The sequence below is a fragment of the Numida meleagris genome, chromosome 6 (assembly GCF_002078875.1).
Source record: "Numida meleagris isolate 19003 breed g44 Domestic line chromosome 6, NumMel1.0, whole genome shotgun sequence".
In the NCBI taxonomy this organism is placed as follows: Eukaryota; Metazoa; Chordata; class Aves; order Galliformes; family Numididae; genus Numida; species Numida meleagris.
Window position 1 is genome coordinate 38,709,815 of NC_034414.1, and position 18,239 is coordinate 38,728,053.

The following is an 18,239-nucleotide window of genomic DNA, read 5'->3' on the forward strand; positions in this document are numbered from 1 at the left end:
CAGAGTTATGGATAAGACAGAGACCATGGCTGCAATTTGCTTCTTCTGTTCCAAGTCTACTATATCAAATTGTGGAAATTAAATATATATTTCAATATTCCATAAATATTTAAAGAATGAATTCAGTGAAACAGTTTTGGGGTTCTGGGAATTAAGTGCAGATAACATGAGCAGGAAATCACTAAAATGTTTTACTTCCCTTCCCTGTAGTAATGAGTAAAGATGAAAAGAAAAATATCCCGGTCTCATTTCACTCAAGTAATGTAGGAAAATGAGTGATCAAGAGGGCAAAAACTAATAAAGTTGAGATGAGCGGGCAATAAACCACACATAGCGCTTGCATGAAGTGGCCCGCCCTAGATTTAAATAGGAATTTAGAATATATATATACATATATATATATATATATATATATATTTTTTTTTTACAGTGCTTTTCTACTATGTGCACTGACTCTATATCATTTACATGTCTCCATTTTCTTCAGTCTTGCTGGAGAGAGAAGCTGGAAGTCTCCAGGAAATGTTTTGTTTTCCATGGTGTTCTCCTCAGAGTCTTTGTCAGAAACATGGATTGTTTGTGAACGGTAAGCTGAAATGTGACTGCATAAAATGTAAGCTTCTTCAAATCTGTGCTTCTTTACTTGACCGGATGTCTTTGTGCTTAGAACAGTTTCATTGTATGTATTCAGAGGACACTTGAAAGTAATTTTTTCTGAAGAAAGGAAGTATTAGCCAAAAAAAAAGCTCCAGTAAAATTAATTTCCAAGACCAGTAAATATGCAAATAGATTTTTCCAGCATCATTTGTTCATAAGGAAAGTAAAGTTCTTATGGTTAAGCTCCAGGTATAATTCTGAGATCCAGATTTAGCTGCTGATTTTATAACAACTACTGTAGTACAACAGGACAAACTTGTTCATTTCACATGTGCCCCAGATCTTCAAAAAGGGTTTCCCTGCTTAAAGAAGTGTTTCTGGGACCACGTGCATTTATGATGCCATCAAGTGCTGTGGCAGTAGTATATACATTTCATATACAGATAACTGTGTTTTAGAAGATAAAATTTTGCTCCTTTGACTTTTTTTTCCCTCATCTCAGTTATATAGAAAAGCCGTGTTTTACACAAACCTTGTTTGGGCTGTTTTTCTCATGGGGACAGTGTTCTAATATGTCATAAAATGTGAGACATTGAAATCTTAAGAACATATTGTCAAGACTGAAAGTATTTGGTTAAAAGTTCCATGATTTTCTAGAAATACACTGCTGTCATGTTTGTAAACCTTTTTGTAACAGGGAAGCAGTAATTCCTTTCCCTTGCAACTTAACACCCCAGCTGAAAAATTTGGCTTAAATCTGGTTAAAGAACAACTGATACCAATTCAGATTTATTTAACTGGAAGAGGAGTGACTGAATTAGTGTTCCTTCTCTTCTTTTCATTTATTAGATTTTAAAAAATACTTGTTTGAAAAAGATGTGCATATTTTTTGCATGAAACATAATTCAGTATAAAACTTGATCTGCACTTTTATCCAAATATCTAAATCAAGAGAACTATGTTGTAATATTCTTCCACTTATTTGTGCTATATTCTACACAATGAAACCTTACATTCTGTATGGAACCTTTCGATGCTATCATAAAAATATAATCAAAACTGTATATAGTGTAATCATAAAATTGTTTTTTATGTACTTATATACAACATTACGTATTTGTAGTTCAGTAGTTAAAGTTACTAAAATATAATGCCCAAAGATATACAGTAGTTTCACCCTTATAAAAGCTATTGGAAATAGCATTTACTTTTTTGTTAGCGTTGTTTGTCTTTGCATAAATGACAGTACTCACGTTTGTTGCTTCAGTTCTGCAGAAAGGTGTCTACCTTTACTTGCCAAGGAAATAAAGTGAAGTCTCACTCTATCTGCTATGAAGTTTTCAACTTTGTCCTTTGGAAGCCAGCTATGATAAACTCGACGAACCTTTATCTTTGAATTAAGTCCAAAGGTGATTAGATGCTATGTTTGTATAACATCTGCAAGTGTGAGATTTACACCCTGAAGAAGAGAATATTTGATACGTTTTTTGTTATTGAAGTTATTTTAAAGGGGCAAGTAACACATAACAAAGATTAGAGCACTGCTAAGCCTTTTAAGAGCTTAAAACCTAGAAGAATTATTAGAATGATTGTTGAGACTGAGCTACACAATGAGCAGTGCCCACAGTAACTCGGAAATTGTAGGTGTAGATTAAACGGAACAGCTAGGATGGGCTGCAAGAATTTTAGTATCTCCATACAAAGACCTGAGAATCAGTTTGTTCATATGAAAAGTCAGAGCCATTTTGAGAGATCTTTTGACAAATACAAAAATAATGTGTAGATCTCAAGGTGCGGGAGTCTTAGTTTTCTCTCCAATGCAAACTTACTGACCTATGTAATTTTAAGTGTCAGAGTATTCGGCTTTTCCATTTTCAGGTGAACCACCTTCATCTTATCAGGGTCAAAAAGGGACTGCTAGTCTTTCTAAACACACAGTTGATGTTTGTGTTATGTTCCATGGTTGGTAAGCAACATTCTGACTCTTCTGATCAGCTTTTAATCTTGTCAGTATAAAAATTCTGTCCTGATTTTGTACAGCGCTTTATATCAGGGTACTGCCTAACACTAATGTCTTCTGTAGTCCTTCCCTCTTCCCAATACACATTTCTTTGTCTATTCCTTCTTATCAGTCTATTCCTTCTCATCAGTCTGTACTAATGTGTACCAATTTGGGAATGAAAAGCTCGTCCATCTTTTTTCCTCCCCAGGCTTCTATGAACTTGTGATGTTTCAGCTGCCTGGTATTCGATTTTCCCCTCCTTCACCTCCTATGGTTAAACCCACAAGGTCCCCAGTCATTGGCACTCTAAGCATTATAAGATCCAGGGAGTGGAGGAAAGAGAATATTGGTGCTGGGGATGGGGCACCATCAAAGCTACTGGGGGGAGAGCACTGGGGGACAAACCTAGCGTATGTTCATCCCAGTGGGTACATGGGGCAGGTAGTCCACCAGAGAACTCACAGCAGAGGCAGCTGGTGTGTCGGCTCCTAGGAGAGGCTGTCTGACTATCAGGTCACGTAGCCGAAGAGTGGGGCAAAGTGTTAGATTGCAACTGGAGGACGTCAGCTACCGTGATTTCTTTGTTTGCAGGACATTGCTGGTTAACACGGCCCTGGCTGCAGTGCACTTTGTGCTCTACTTCCCAGCCTCCTGTAGATGTTTGCTGGCTCGTCAGTCAGGCTGAGCACCAGTGTCTGGCAGGTTTGGGTTGGGGAGCAGGAGAGAGGGGAACTATGCTGCAAGTAAGGCACAGCTTAGGCTCCCAGAAAGAAAATGCAAAACAAATTATGTGTGAGCCATGCACAGGACTGAAGGAGGGGCAGAAGTTCAGGATAATGCTCTGGAGCATCTGAAGCAAAATTTACTTCTAAAGCAAACCACTCTGTAGGATCATATTTATATAGCCTGACTTCCTGCCTATATAACCTGTATACAATTCCCTACATGACTACTTTAAAGTATAATATGTATTTGAGAAAACATTTATAACTCCACTGGGGGATAGGTTGCTAAGAAACAGAAGGTATTTCTTAAAAAGCAGGACATACCATCTGCTTAGATTTGATGCATTTCTCTGCAATAAATGATGCGGTAATGATGCATGAAATTTATAATCCAACTTAAAATCTTACGGTCATGATATGTTACAAATTCATCCATAATCCAGAAAACAAACAAAGACCTATGTGATGGGGTGATAGATATATTGTGCTGTGAGCAGAACCAGAGTTTCTTTGTATTCAAAACATCAGTCTAGCTACCAGGATTTGGTTAATTATTAAACGTATGCATGTAATCAGGACACCTGACTTTGCAGATTGTTAGCAGACTGAGTATAGTGTACTTCTGCTTAAGCAGATGAAAGAAGGGAAATGGGATTTATTTGCAACTTTTTGTTAGGATAAGAGAAATAATGTAGAATACTCTTGTGCTCTGCACATTAGTGCATCCACAGTTTCTAGATCTACTCAAAAATGTCAAGGATATTGGATCAGAGAATTTTCCTGCTGGTGATTTCATTTTTAACAAGCCTACGGAGTACAAAGGTACTTTCAGAATGGAAGAAATGTGGTGATTGGGAATGTGAGAGTAAGTAACTCCATTTTTTTTTCTAAAGGTGTCAATGTATATTTAGCTGTTATGAACCATTATGTTGACATTAGAGATGAAGCACTGAATGACAATGAGTAGCCATAGAAAATCTTTGTTGTCAATATATTAAGTTTATGAATAATTGGCTTAAATTTTTCAAACAAAAAAGAGGAATATTCTTGAAAAACCTACATACTGGACTGTGTTGTGTAAGAATATAAAGATCGAAGTTCAATCAAAACAAAACAAAGTTCTTGGATAGCTCATTTTTTTCTCAGTTTTCCTCAAGATAGTCACTATAAAGCAACTTTAAAATATTTTTAACTCATTCCTTACAGGTATATATATATTAAAAAAAAAAAGAAAAGGCTGTATACCAAGAAAGAATGTACATCTTTGTTTTCATTTTTAGAAAAATACTATATTTTTCAATTCTAAGCAAACTGTTTGAAGTTTCTTGTTTGTTTGTTTGTTTGATTGATTGATTTATAACCCTTTCTATGTAGAACACAGTTAATATATCCATTATTTCTTTAAGATGAAGTAAGAGCAGTAATTGGTAATGGAGTTCCTGGAGATTAAATAGCTCTTCAGGAGGCAGTCAGCCAGCCACTGAATCACCAGTGGACAGCAATAAGTAATGTGCAGGCATTTTCATACTAAGTGCTTAGACCTCCTCTGCTGATGGCCTTATTTTCCCAGGGAGCCATTCTGACTTCCCCAGCTTCTGGGTACTCAGAGATGTCTATCTGTGTAGGGAATGGGCTCCAAACTGACTAGAGCATGTAAGTAGTGGTTTCTGTAGGGATATAGAAGTGGAGACAAAGAGAAAGCAAAGTCATTCCAATTGAATAGAATAATTTGTTTTTGACAAGGTCTTTAAGGTTTTACTGCCTAAGCTTATCTATTTTCTTTGTAATATTAATATATCCAAAATAGCAGACAAAACCCATACAGTAACTACCGGATTTAACTTGCAATTTAAAAAATATAAAATTATAAATGTGCTTGGGAAGTATTTTTTAGCTGCTTAGATTTGTGTTTAATAGTTGAATTTGCTAATTCTCCACACGCATTTCAGCCTTGAAAGCCTGGATGATAAGCACTAAAATCAACGCTCATATTGGACAGGAGGTTTTCACCTTGGTGTCTGTACTAAGTAGCAGAAAAAATAGGATAGGGGCTCTTTTTTCCATTCTGTATTTTTAGTAACTTTCCACTTGATGATGGAGTGGTATCATCGTATCATAACGTTTTAATATATTATTATATATCAAGGTTTTTCAATAACCTATCTGACGTCAGATGAAGTGGCTACCATACTTACGTGCTCCTTTCTTCCTACATATTATTCCAGCAGCAATGAGCAGAGTTCAAGCCACTACAGACTACTTGGGGCCTGACTGCCGGTATCTGAGCTTCAAAACAGGGGAGGAAATAATTGTATACTCCAAACTTTCAAGGAAAAATGAAAACTTGTGGACAGGAAGTGTAAGTATTTGAATTTGATAGGCTTTCCACATAAATAATTCAGATACTATAATAATAACAACAGCAGTCTGCTTCCTTCTAGGGATTTTCCATCTCTTTTGTAATGTTAACTAGTCATGGGTCAACATCGTGTTTGTGAGCTGGTTCATTGTTGTTATCTTTCTGTAAAAGGAAAAACCAAATCTCACTATCAACTACTCATTGAGAAAGAAAGCCCAGATCAGAATCCAGCTTATCTGACTTCTTCATCTAATCATTTAGCTGCAATGATTACATCCAGTTCCCTTAAGAACATTCTGGTCTCTTGGGTCAGCTACTCACCTACAGGTCTGCTGGTAGTGAGTTTTTACAGTTGCTTAGTGGACAATCCAGTGTTGGGAGCTGATTTTACAGTTCAGTGCTCAGGGAAAGTTCCCAGAGAAGTTATCACATATATTTAATGGTTTGGAGCAACTGACAATGTAGTTAGAGCAACCATTATTTATATTACAGATAAAAAGAAGTAGATGCATAGATCCAATTCCAACTGCTAGTAAAACTGGGTTGGAAGGGAGCTTAAAGCCCACCCAGTCCCAGCCCCTGCCGTGGGTAGGGTTGCCCCCACCAGCTCAGGCTGCCCAGGGCCCCATCCAGCCTGGCCTTCAGCACCTCCGGGGATGGGGCATCACAGCGTCTCCAGGCAGCCTGTGCCAGAGCCTCACTGCCCTCTAAGTAAAGAACTTCCCCCTAACATCTAATCTAAATCTCCCTTCTTTTTGTTTAAAACTGTTCCCCTTGTCCTATCACTATCATGCCATGAAATATACTTCTTGCTTCCTGAAGTGGCAAATGGAATAATTTTGTGAGGGAAAAATAAAAAATAAACTTTTTTTTCTTTTCTTTTCTTTTTAAAAACAAACAAAATGAAAGGAGTTAGGGGTAGTCCTTGCTGTTTGTTTGTTCATACCTTTCTAGCATTTATGCAAGCACCCAATATAATCATCGTTGAAGTTTAAATGCTCTGACTCCCTTAATATTTCTTACAGAAAGGAAAAGATTTTGGATATTTCCCAAAAGATGCTGTGAAGGTTGAGGAAGTTTTAATTGCAGACGAAGTCGAAGTGCTCACTAAGGTAAATCAAAATCACCAGATTCTCCAGTGTAGTTTACACCACATGAAAAATCTAAAAACAAGTTAGAAATTCATGTTTCAATGCATATTTTATTTCAGATAATTCAAGACAAGGTCCTTTTGTTATTGCTCCGTTTGTGTGTTTATTGTATTTTAAGATAATTTTTTATCTGATAAATACTATAGAACCACTAGGAATAATTCATTTACTTACAGCCCTTTGTATAAAGTTATAGACACACACAGAGGAAGAGAATAAAGATACGCTGCTGTGTTACAAAATGCTGTAGAAAATTATACATGAAAATATTTTAAAAGTTAATATTGTTCTTTTAGGAAACTGATTTCCTTTGTCTTGATGGAGATGAGTATGTTTTTGAAAACGAAGATAGCGCATTACATTATCAGAACAAAGAAAGTGGATATTCATCATCTGATGCAGGATCAGAGCTGCAAGAAAGTGAACTCTTAAATCAGACAGGAGACTCCATCCAAAATGAAGAAACAATCGAATCAGTTTTTGAAATTGGTTCCAAAGAATCTCAGAGTCAGGAGTCTGCAAGCAAAAAGTTGGTTAGTGAAAATGAGAACAGAAAAGAAGATGCTGAACAGCCAGAACTCCAAAACAGTCTCCCACTGGAACCCATTCCAACTCAGTCTAGTTGGGCGGTTCCCAGTATTGCAGGATGGTTTGCTACGGGAAGTGAAAATGATGAAGAGACTTTAAAAGCCATTCCTGAATCTTCAGAAGAAAATAGTTACCAAGGCAGGAAAATAGCACTAACAGCTGACAATGACTTAGAGGCGCCAAATGATCAGGAGGAACAAGAGCCGACAGCATCTGGTTGGCTTCAAGGTGGACTGAAGGATCTTCTGTATTTTGGTAAAGAGAACGTGAATGTTGGTTTGGTATCAGAAAATGATGAAGAAATCCATGATGTTTCTAGTGTGGATGCTCACTCCTATAATGAACATGAAACAGCAGTCACAGAGTTACTGACAGAAAACAAACAAAATAGTGAGAGTCAAGAATCCACATCAAATTGGTTCAGTTTGGGTCTAAGCGATGTCCTAAATTTTGGGCAGGCTGAGAAAAATACAGTTGCTATGGAAGACCATGAAAGCAAAGAAAGAGAAGATGAAGTAAATAAGAATGAAGAAATACAGACTTCAAACCAGCAAGAATCACACGCAGACAAAGAATCAAATGAGACAGTCAAAGAAATGATAGATGAAGCACATAAGAGTTACACACAAGAAGTAATAGATTCAAGCAGTAACATCCCAAATACTGGGGAAATAACAGCAAGTGTCTATACTCTTCATGACACCAAAAACACCTCGAGCAGCACAGGATCATCTTTTGATAAACTAATAGGTGACAAAGAGGATCCAGCTGACCCCTGCAGCTCAGAACAAGACTTGGTATCAGAAAGTCAACTGTTAAAAAACACGGAAGATAAAGAGAGAGATCCAGAGTCAGAAAGGAACTATGGCCAGCCAGGTTGGTAAGAAAATATCTGTAATAGCTTTACTAATTATAACATGGACACATATGATAAACCAATTGAATCAGATCAAATTTCTTCTCCTAGCCCATCTCAGAACTGTGATCCCTCAGACACAAAAAACATAGAAAAAATGCCTGACATACCTGAAGAGCGGAGCCAGTTCACTTTAAGACGTTTTGCAAATGTAACAATGTTTCAGAGTTCAATAACTAAAGGAGAGAAAGTGCAGCCTTTGCAGGAGGATGTGTTTAGTGGTTCCAGTGCTGAAAAACATGTTTCTAAAACTAGTGAAATTTAGGAAAACACCAATAGGTGTTTTCCAAGGTCATTATGATGACCTCGTCTCCAAACATTCTCTGTATTTACCGTCAAGATTAAGTTTTGAAAATACAGTGTTCACAGGCACAGGATTTTTCTTCTAGTGAACACCATTCGCTTTCAAAAGAGGAACCAAGTGAAGAAAAAGAGAACAGAGAATGTATGAGTGAAGAAATGTGCACTTCAAATCAATTGGAAATCGGGAACTACTGCAGGGAAAATAAAAAACGGAAGCAGCTGAAACAGTACAAAAAGAACAAAAAAACATCAACACATATTCATGAATCTAAATTCACAAAATGAATTATACGCTTATAGGGACCACCTAGGTGTCAAGATTATCCCATGTGAGAGTGACACCAGTCCCACTCTGGAAATGCTGTATGATAAATGCACAGATTCACCTAACCCATCCATTACGTATTAACAATTTTATTTAAAGATGTTAAGCTGAGAGCAGCTCTGTGAGGGAAACAAACTTGTGCAGCTGCACCGAAAAGCTTCACTGTGAAATCACAGCATACTCGTGGAAGCTATTGGGTTATTTGTGATGGGGATCTTTGGCCGTTTGTGTCCCTGAAGCTTAGGATTAAAAAATAATTTTGTTGTAGATTGTATGTTTTTCTACATGGCTAAGCAAAGTGTGGGGTATATTTTTCTTGAAAGTATATTTTGAAATGCTTTTTATTCACTCCAGAAAATTTACTTCAAGTCACAGGAAATGAGACAGCTGATTCCTTCCAGCATCCTTCTGCATGAGCATGTTGTGTTTTTTGTATTTTGCAGTGATGTTTGTTATTTTGTAGGAAATTGCTGATCTTTAATCCTACATGGTGTCTTTAATTGCTGAGGAGAAGAGAAAAAATAAAACCTCAGTTAGACGTTCGTATCTTGTAACCAAAAAAAGTGTGTGAGAACAGTTGTTGAATCCTCTGAAAATAAACACCATTTCCATTCACAATTATCTACAGGAGTAGGCAGTAAAAGAAGGCTGCTGGAAGAAAAGCCAGAAGATAAACATGAAAGAGATGCACCTATTGACAGTGAGCAACATTCAGAAGAAACAGTGATTCCTTCAGTAAATTCTGAAGAAAAAATGCCAAGCTTAGAAGCTGATTTTCAACACGATGGTGAAAAGCCTTTCTCAGATGACATTTTCCAAATTCAGAACTACATTCCAGATAACGGTAAGTGTAAAATTTTGTAATTTGGAATGGCAAAAAAAAAAAGTTGGAATTATATTAAGTGTACCATAGTAACATAATTCTTCTTTTTCTTCCCTTACAAACAAACCAGATGAAGGCTGGATAAATCAGATACTTCTGTGCCTGAGCGCTCTTGAGATTGGGGAACTAGTAAAGTCTGTTTTTTCAGCAATTACAAGTATTGTCAAAGAGGTAAGAGTTGGTCCTTGCTTCCGTGGGTATCTGTTACTAAGATACTGGTGATTGGTCACTAGTGATGTTCCCCAGGGGTCAGTACTGGGGCCGGCCCTGTTAGATATCTTTACTGATGGTTTGGACAAGGGGATTGAGTGCAGCCTTAGTAAGTTTGCAGATTACACCAAGCTGAGAGGAAGTGTCAATCTACCTGAGGGAAGCCCTACCCCTGTACGGAAGGCCCTACAGAGGGAACTGGACAGACTGAATTGATGGTCTGAGGCCAATTGTGTGAGCTTCGATGAGACCAAGTGTTGGCTCCTGCACTTTGGTCACAACAACCCCATGCAGCACTACAGGCTTGGAGCAGAGTGGATGGAAAGCTGAGCAGAGGAAAAGGATCTAGGGGTGTTAGCTGACAGCCAGCTGAACATGAGCCTGCAGTGTGCCCAGCTGGCCAAGAAGGCCAATGGCATCCTGGCTTGTATCAGAAATAGTGCAGTCAGCAGGACCAGGGAGGTGATCGTTCCCCTGTACCCAGCTCTGAGCTGAGCACCTCAAGTACTGTGCTCAGTTTTGGGCCTCTCAGTACAAGAAAGACATTGAGAGTCTGGAGTGTGTCTAGAGAAGGACGACAAAGCTGGTGAGGAGTCTGGAGCACAAGTCTTATAAGGAGCAGTTGAGGTAACGGGTTGTTCTGGAGGAGCTGGAGGAAGTTCAGAGGAGGCCTTATAAGCTCTCTACAACTCCCTGACAGGAGGTTGTGATGAGGTGGGGGTCGGCCTCTTCTCCCGCGGAACAGTGATAGGATGAGAGCAAATGGCCTGAAGTTGTGCCAGGAGAGGCTCGGGTTGGAAAAACTTCTCTGAAAGAATGGTCAGGCAGGTGCTGGAATGGGCTGCCCAGGGACGTGGTGGAGTCACCATCCCTGCAGGCGTTCAAGTGTAGATGTGGCAATGAGGGACATGGTTAGTAGGTGGTGATGGGTTGGAGCTTGGGCTAGATGATCTTACAGGTCTTTTCTCCAGAACCCCTTGCGACGTGGCATTGCAGCGACTGTCGCCCCTTCAGAACGATTAACGGCAGGCCCAGTACGATCCGTTTTTACCAGGCACGCAGGTGTGCTCCCGCCCAAGGCCCAGCCCCACGCGGTGCTGTACGCCTCCCTCGGGCCGGGCCGCGCCTCGCGGCGGGGAGAGCAGCCACCTGTTGTCCCTGGGCACAAGTCACAAGTGTGACGGCAGGCCCGCCTCTTCGGCGGGGCAAGGTCTGTCCCAGGAGCCAGCCCGGCCGCCGGCACTTGTGTTTGTTTGCAGCGCTGTTGGGACACGGGGGCAAATGGAAACGGCGGAGGTAAGTCTCCCCGCGGAGCGCAACGAGGGCAGAAGTAGTTTTGTAGCCGGCGAGTCCACGTCAGTGTCGGAGGAGCTGCTCCTCCTGGCGCCGGCCGTTCTCGAGGGCGGCCTGCCGGGCTCGCCTAGCCGCCTCCTCGCAGCCGCTGTGCCCGCTGCCGGCCGTGCCTCGCGCTGAGGCCCGAAGCCCGCTGCCGCCGTCCTGCTCTCCCCTCCGCGGCAGCGCTATCTCCCTTCTCCCAAGCGGCGGCGCCCCCCTTCACTTCTCAGTGGTACGGCCCGCCGCGCTGCCCCCTTACTGCCGGCAGCAGTGGTACGGCCGGTTGCCCAACGAGGGGCCGGAAGGGGGCTGCGCGTGGCCGTGCCGGCGCCGCGGCAAGATGGCTGCCGGCGGCCGCGGGGATGCGCCGGGCGCTACCACCGCCGGCCTCTGGCTGGGGCTGCGGGACGCGGCGCAGCGTTGCTGCCGGTGGGCCGCCGAGACGGCCCGCGAGGTGAGTGCGGGAGACCCTCTGGACCCCTGCGGGGCTCGTGGCGGGAACTGGGGTCTGAGGGAAGCCGCCCCCACCGGAGCGGCGGCTCAGGGCTTCGCAAGGGGAGCCCCGGCGAGGGCCGAGCTGTGCTCCCGGGGAGCGGCGGGGCCCGGGTGCCCGCCGAGCCGCCCGTGGGGATCGGTACGCGCTGCCCGCTCCTTAAGCGGGGGGAGAGGTCCCGAAAAGCCGGAATCGGGCAGAGCCCGCCCTAGCTTGTGCCCCGCTGAGGTAGTGGTGATTTTAAGGCTTTATTAAAGAAATAGAGATTGTGGTTTGCTGTATGCCAACAGGTTACTAAACGAACGTTGCATTTGCCGTACACATTGAGCTTAGCGGCACTGTCAACCTCAGAAGGAGCAGTTGTCAGGGCTTTGTCTGGTTCTCATCAGATCTTGTTGGATCTCTTTTATTTGTTTGGTAAATGTATAATGCAAAACTCAGATTCCTGTTAACCACCATCTTGAAGTCTTGGAAAAGCTAGATGTACAGGCCTGCACCACCTGCCTTCCACATTGACTTAAGATTACTTTTTATGTCTGTTTCTGTTGAAAATATTAACCTCCTCAGTTCAGTCTTTCAATTTTATTTTTCAGGCTGTGGCATCGCTGCCCGAAGATATGAGACCTGGCCCTGATCTCTATGGTTTCCCTTGGGAACTAGTGATTGGTGCCAGCATTGCTGGAGCCTTTATAATTTTCCTGTTCCTGTATAGAAGTTATCAGTCAGTAAGTGTTCAATTTGCGTGCAGATATATAGACTGCATTGACAGTTTCTAACAATTTAAACTGTTACTCTTCAACGTACCTAACGCTTCAGTCGCAGCAGGTTTAAAACCCTGAATTTAGACTTTCTCTAAAAAAAGAGAACAACTGAGAAAAAGTGAAAAAAAGAGGAAAAAAAAAGAGGAAAACAGTAGCCTGTTTTGTCAAGACAGGAAGTGTTTTTCTGAAGCAACTAAGTAAAGCCAGTCTGGATGGATCCCCATAAAGGGACGCATTTTTAAAAAACTTTGGCTGGTGACCTTGATGCTACGTGTCAGAGTACTGAACTGATTTTACCTTGAGTTGTTTGTGAGCACTAAGCTAGAGAAACGTAGTACTGAAACCTCTTAACACAAACATCAGATGATATTTTTGAAGTGTGGGTTTTCTTCAGTTGTTATTACTCAGATTCTCACCCACTCAAATCTGCCTACCAAGCTCTCTCTACTAAAGAAATGAATTCATTATCCGCAATCCAGTATTCCTTAAGTTTTGTTTGTGTAGTTTAGGTAGTCGGAGTGTGATTTTTGGTGCCAGGTATAATGACACTTGTCTTTGAAGATAGGCTGTGTGGCATCTGTTTTTTTTTTTTGGATAAGAGCAATTGCATTTGTATTAAGGGGCCTGACATCTCATTAGACCTGGAAAAATACCACCTATTCTGCAGCAGCAGTGCGGGTTGTGTCTGGTAGAGGAGTCCATATCTGTATAAGTTAATGTATCTGTAATTTTTGTCATTCCTTTTTTTTTTTTTTCTTTTTTTTCCAGTTTTTTACTGTCTTCCATCCCTCTTGATGGGTATAAAATAAAAGTTAAAAACTTAAACTTGAGTCAAATAGGAACTCTGGTATTGTCTTCCTCTCGTGCATGTCACCTGGTATCAACCCTTTTAGGGACTGAGCGGATAGGTGTGCTTATGACTTTGTTCCATTTTTCTTGCTTAGACTATTTGATTTGGAATGAGAAGGTTACAGGGAAATTTAGAGAGAAATTTATTCTCCCTAGATATCAGAGAGATGTTCCAGGCCCATCCATGAGAGGAAGTGTCACGTTATACATTTTGGTGGGTGCAGCCAACTTCTTCATCTATTGTCCAGGCTGTTAGTAACATTTTGTCCTGCTGTACGTTTGATTTCGGTTCTAGGGCGCTAGACCTTACGTGGCAGCCTCTGATTTGGTACTTCCCACAGGGGGAAGTGGGCAGGATGCCTATCGAGTAGTGACCTTACTGCAGCTCTGACTGTTAAGTATTACAGCGTGTGATTTCTTGCTCTCTCATAGGAAGATAAGTCTGAGCTGGCACATAGAGTAACTATCCCCTGCCCTTCCTCTCTCTTCTGGCCATTCATGTCCACTACCACTTTGTGTTGGCAGTATGTGTTACATGGCAGCAGCCTCTATTTATGTTCCTTTCTTCAGTTCAATGGGTAACCTAATCGTGTAACCATAGACAATAGTTTTCAGATACTGCATAAGAGTAATTAATCAGATGTTCTCAAGGTGTTTTTTTTCCTTTTATTTTAGGTTAGAAGTCGACTTTATGCAGGTAAGCTTATTTTTCATAGTTTGAAGCATAACTTTCATAAACTTCATTTTTGCTACTTTTTATTATGTGAATGTTGCAACATCTAGCTGTCTGTTTATTTTAGGAAGGGAAAAACAGCTTGCCAATAAAATTGCTGAACTAGTTGAAGAGAAATGCAAAATTCTTGAGAAACTCAGCCTTAGCAAAAAAGAGGTAACCTAACAACCTTCCAATTCAGTGCCTTATCGATATCTCACACTGTAATCAAAACTTGTGTTTGAGTAGAATATTATTTATTCTGTTATTTAGGCAATTTTTTGTATACATTCTGAAATAAAGCAATTTTTTTCAGTTGGAAGATTTAGAATTGTCTCTAAAGGGTGACAACGTTATGAAAGAATCAACGGATGCATCTCTTTTTGAGGTAAAAAAAAAAAAAGAGAAAAAAGATGAATGGAAATGATCGTTTGTACAATTTAAGGCAGAATTTCAGGAAAATGCTGCACATTTAAAAAAAAAATTGTTTTAATAGCGAGCATTGTTTTCCTAATTGTGGGCTACTGAAAATAGCATAGAAGTGCTATTTTATATAATAGAAGAATTTATAAAAGTTTTTTTAACAATTTAATTAAAATTGGAATGGATCATTTAAAATGATTGATACTAGAGCAAATGGCATATTAGGCAATAATTAATTGGTTAAACAGGAGGGATAGGGCACGCAGGAACTATGTTCTCATGTTCTATGTACTTCAAATACATTTTATAGCCTACTGGAGCAATTTAAAATTACCAGTACTTTTATAGGAAAGACACACATAAGTACAGAATAGCCTCATATTTACACAGTAGCAAAATTAGATGAAATTACAGCATTTATATCCCCTGGACTTAGTATATATTTGTAAAAGATTTCAAAAAAAATTGAATCAAATAACGGACCATATAACATTTATGCAGCAAAAAAGCAAATAGATTTATTTTGTTCGGCACCTCAGACCCTATGGAGCTAGTTGTTAAAGGTTTTGTTAGAATGCAAGAGTCTAGAGTGCTTTGAGATTTATACTTGATATGGTGATGTTAAATGTACTTTGTCATTTTGTATTGAAATGATATTTAAAATGTACTCTTCTTATGTAGTTAATGTCAAGTGTGTTGTGTTAATTGTCAAAACAACTTGATTTAGGAAACACATGAAAAACTGAACAAATCAAACTTGGAACTCAACCAAGAAATAGAGAATCTGGAAAAGGAACTGGAAGAAGAAAGATCCAAGCAGTCAGAAAATGATAAATTGGTAAGAATAGAAATGGTCTTTTCTGTGTTGCTACTCGTTTCAGTGTTCTCAGAAAAACAATTTTCACTGATTTGGCAGTAGCAACCTTCACAGTTTGAAAATTAAAATAACTTTAGTAATTGCTTAGACTTATTCAGTTAAATCTATTAAAGAAGCTGTATAAAAAATAATTATTTTCAGGTGGCTGAAATTCAGGAGAGACTGGAATCTTTAGAGAAAGAAGCAAAATCTATCCAATCACAAGTTGCGGAGGTATGCCTTATTTTATAATTGCTGTTTTCAAGTCTTTGTAATTTCTCTGTTCTCAATGTGGTTTCTTTAAAATTTTGACTAGTAAGAGGCAGAATTAATATGATATGTAAATGAGAAGAATTGCAAAGGCTTCGGTATTTCTGTGTGCCTTGATTTAGCAAATTTTAATTTCATATAGCGATTGTCATTTACTGGGAAATACAATTTCCTTGTCTTTTCTCTGCCCTCTTACTCTACAATGGTACATGTTGTTGCAAAGCTGCAGTCAGTAAAGGCTGCTGAAACTGTGAGAAAAAGATGAGAATACAATTATAATGTACTCAGAGAAGTTAGGAATGAGTCCGTGGTGACTCTACTTGTTACATCTTCATGTATACTGTCAAAACAACAATTTTCTCTTTTAAATGCAGGCCAAGTCCACCCTAAAAGTGTATCAGATTAATACAGAGAGACTCAAGACATGTCTTCAAGATGCAGTAGATGAAAACCGCCAGCTTCAGGAGAGTGAGAAACAGGTAGGTTCTTCCTAGTTAAATTCCTTAGTATTTTTATTTTTGTACAGTGCTACGTAAACATGATTTCTCCAAGGAGCTCCTCCTCCACGGGTCTGTCAGTACCCCAAGAATGTTCTAGTAAATGGAGTTAGGAGGAGAGGGCGTGCCTTCAAAATGAGGATGGAAAAAATTTTGACTGAAGTTGTTCCATATTAAAAAACAAACAAAAAATAAGAAGAAACGTTTACAGATTGGTGAGGAAGAGGGCACATAGGAATGTGACACTAATAGGATTTTTGCTGAGGAAAGCAGAGAGATGTAAGCAAGCCTGCAGCTTGGATTCTTTTCAGCAGCAGAGAGCAAATGCTTTTACTTGATACAGAAAAGCAAACATATGAAGAAATGTCAGTCTGTGCAAAAGACAGGTAGGGAGCTTAATGTAGTGTTGCTATGGATGAATTCATGGCAAGTCAGATCGGTGATGTGGAGATGCAGAAAGGACTGTTACTTCCCGAGCTTTAGCTCTTTATTTTCTTCCTTATTATAGCCAAATCTCAAAGAATGGTGGTTATTTTAAAGTGTTCAGCCTATGCAGTAGTGATGCATTGCAATGCCTAATTTTACAATTAAATTATAATTTCTAACAAAAAAGGTAATGCTTCTGAACATCAAACGCTACATGAAATATTTCATTTTTCTGTGGATACGTGCTTGTTTTCCTGCCTGACTCATCTCGTTGTTGTCTGAAATGTACCCTGGCAGGTACCCTGCAAGAGCTAGATGTACAGGCCTGTTGATTTCGTTAAAACACCTTTGATATCAGCCTTGCTGCTTTGTGAGGGAAGTTACTGGAAATAGTAAATTTTCTGCTAGGGCAACATTCCAGATACACACAACTCTGTTATCAGCAAAACTTACCTTTTTCTTACTTTTAGCAGGGTTATATTGACTACACCAATAAAAGATAAAACGGGGGGAAGGGGTGAGGAGGGTTGCGTTAGGTGCTGTGAGTGAACAAATAGCAGATGTTGGTTTGATCACTGCAAGGTGAAGGTGTGTGAGAGTTATTTTCTTTCAGGACTTCTTTTTCATCAAACCTTTACGTAACTTTGTGAGGAGGAAGGGTCTGATCTCGATGTTTTATTTCCAGTGTGACAACATATTTCTATGAGATTTTGCAAAACTGTACACAATTAAAGATTGTAATAGAGTTTTTTTTTTCTGTTAGTAGCTTCTTGGTTTCAGACAAATTTTCTCTTTCTTTTTTTTTGAGGAGAAGTGTTCTGTTTCTTTGTTCCACTTAAAAATAGAACTTAACGCAAGGTAATACTAAGTGCTGAAAATTTCTCTGTTTTACAGACAGTAGTTTTATGTCAGGCAAACCCAGGAGAAATTCAGAAAAATGGCCCTTAGGATGTAATCAACTTGTCATGTTCCTAAATAAATATATATTTTTAATTCCCTCCGGATAAAATAAGCTGGCTATAGTCATTCGTTAACCACGTTATTTAGGATGTGTTGCTGCAGTCTGTCATTAACTGAGCTATGTTGCAGTTTTTAGTAATTTCAGAACGTCTGTATATGTTGCATTTTGCTGTGCTTTTTAGTGGTTGAAGAACCTGGAAATAGTTTATAGAGCCCAGTAAGGAAAGAAGGGAAAGTATCTGCTTTGTTTATTTGTGTTTTCTTTTATAAGGTTGCTGTGAGCATGTGAACTAGTTCACTGTACTAGAAGATCTATATCCCTTTATTTTTCTTTTCTTCTTTTTTTTTTTTGAAAGATGGAATTTCACTTATGCTCAAAAGGTAACAAAGATGTTATTTGTTCAGAGCAATTAGGGTACTTTTTTCCTCTGTCCATTTGCCCTAATGGGTCATGATCTTCTGGAACATTATAGTTTAAACACTGTAACAGATGTGCTCTCTCATTTATGATGTGTCAGAGAGAGGGCTGGGCCTTTTAGTTTGAACAAGGGAACTGCTAATGAACTCCAAATTCCTATTCTTTGCTTTATATGTTGAT

General features: G+C 39.6%; 1 protein-coding gene across 5 annotated transcripts in view; it reads left to right on the top strand.

Annotated features, from left to right (window-relative positions):
* The window catches only part of MIA2 (melanoma inhibitory activity 2), a 29,194-nt gene continuing 14,864 nt past the window's right edge, over positions 3,910–18,239 (top strand). Inside the window, exons 1-13 of one of the 5 annotated variants that reach the window (XM_021401276.1) lie at positions 3,910–4,189; positions 5,550–5,683; positions 6,709–6,795; positions 7,131–8,298; positions 9,595–9,810; positions 9,920–10,020; positions 12,460–12,612; positions 14,173–14,194; positions 14,298–14,386; positions 14,526–14,597; positions 15,360–15,470; positions 15,651–15,722; positions 16,133–16,237. In XM_021401276.1, coding sequence (XP_021256951.1) covers positions 4,075–4,189; positions 5,550–5,683; positions 6,709–6,795; positions 7,131–8,298; positions 9,595–9,810; positions 9,920–10,020; positions 12,460–12,612; positions 14,173–14,194; positions 14,298–14,386; positions 14,526–14,597; positions 15,360–15,470; positions 15,651–15,722; positions 16,133–16,237 — 2,445 coding nt within the window. In that variant the 5' untranslated portion in view covers positions 3,910–4,074. Of the gene's footprint in view, positions 4,190–5,549; positions 5,684–6,708; positions 6,796–7,130; positions 8,299–9,594; positions 9,811–9,919; positions 10,021–10,808; positions 11,356–11,696; positions 11,849–12,459; positions 12,613–14,172; positions 14,195–14,297; positions 14,387–14,525; positions 14,598–15,359; positions 15,471–15,650; positions 15,723–16,132; positions 16,238–18,239 lie in introns of those variants that run through there. The other 4 variants (XM_021401277.1, XM_021401279.1, XM_021401280.1 and 1 more) reach the window with 4 other exon arrangements.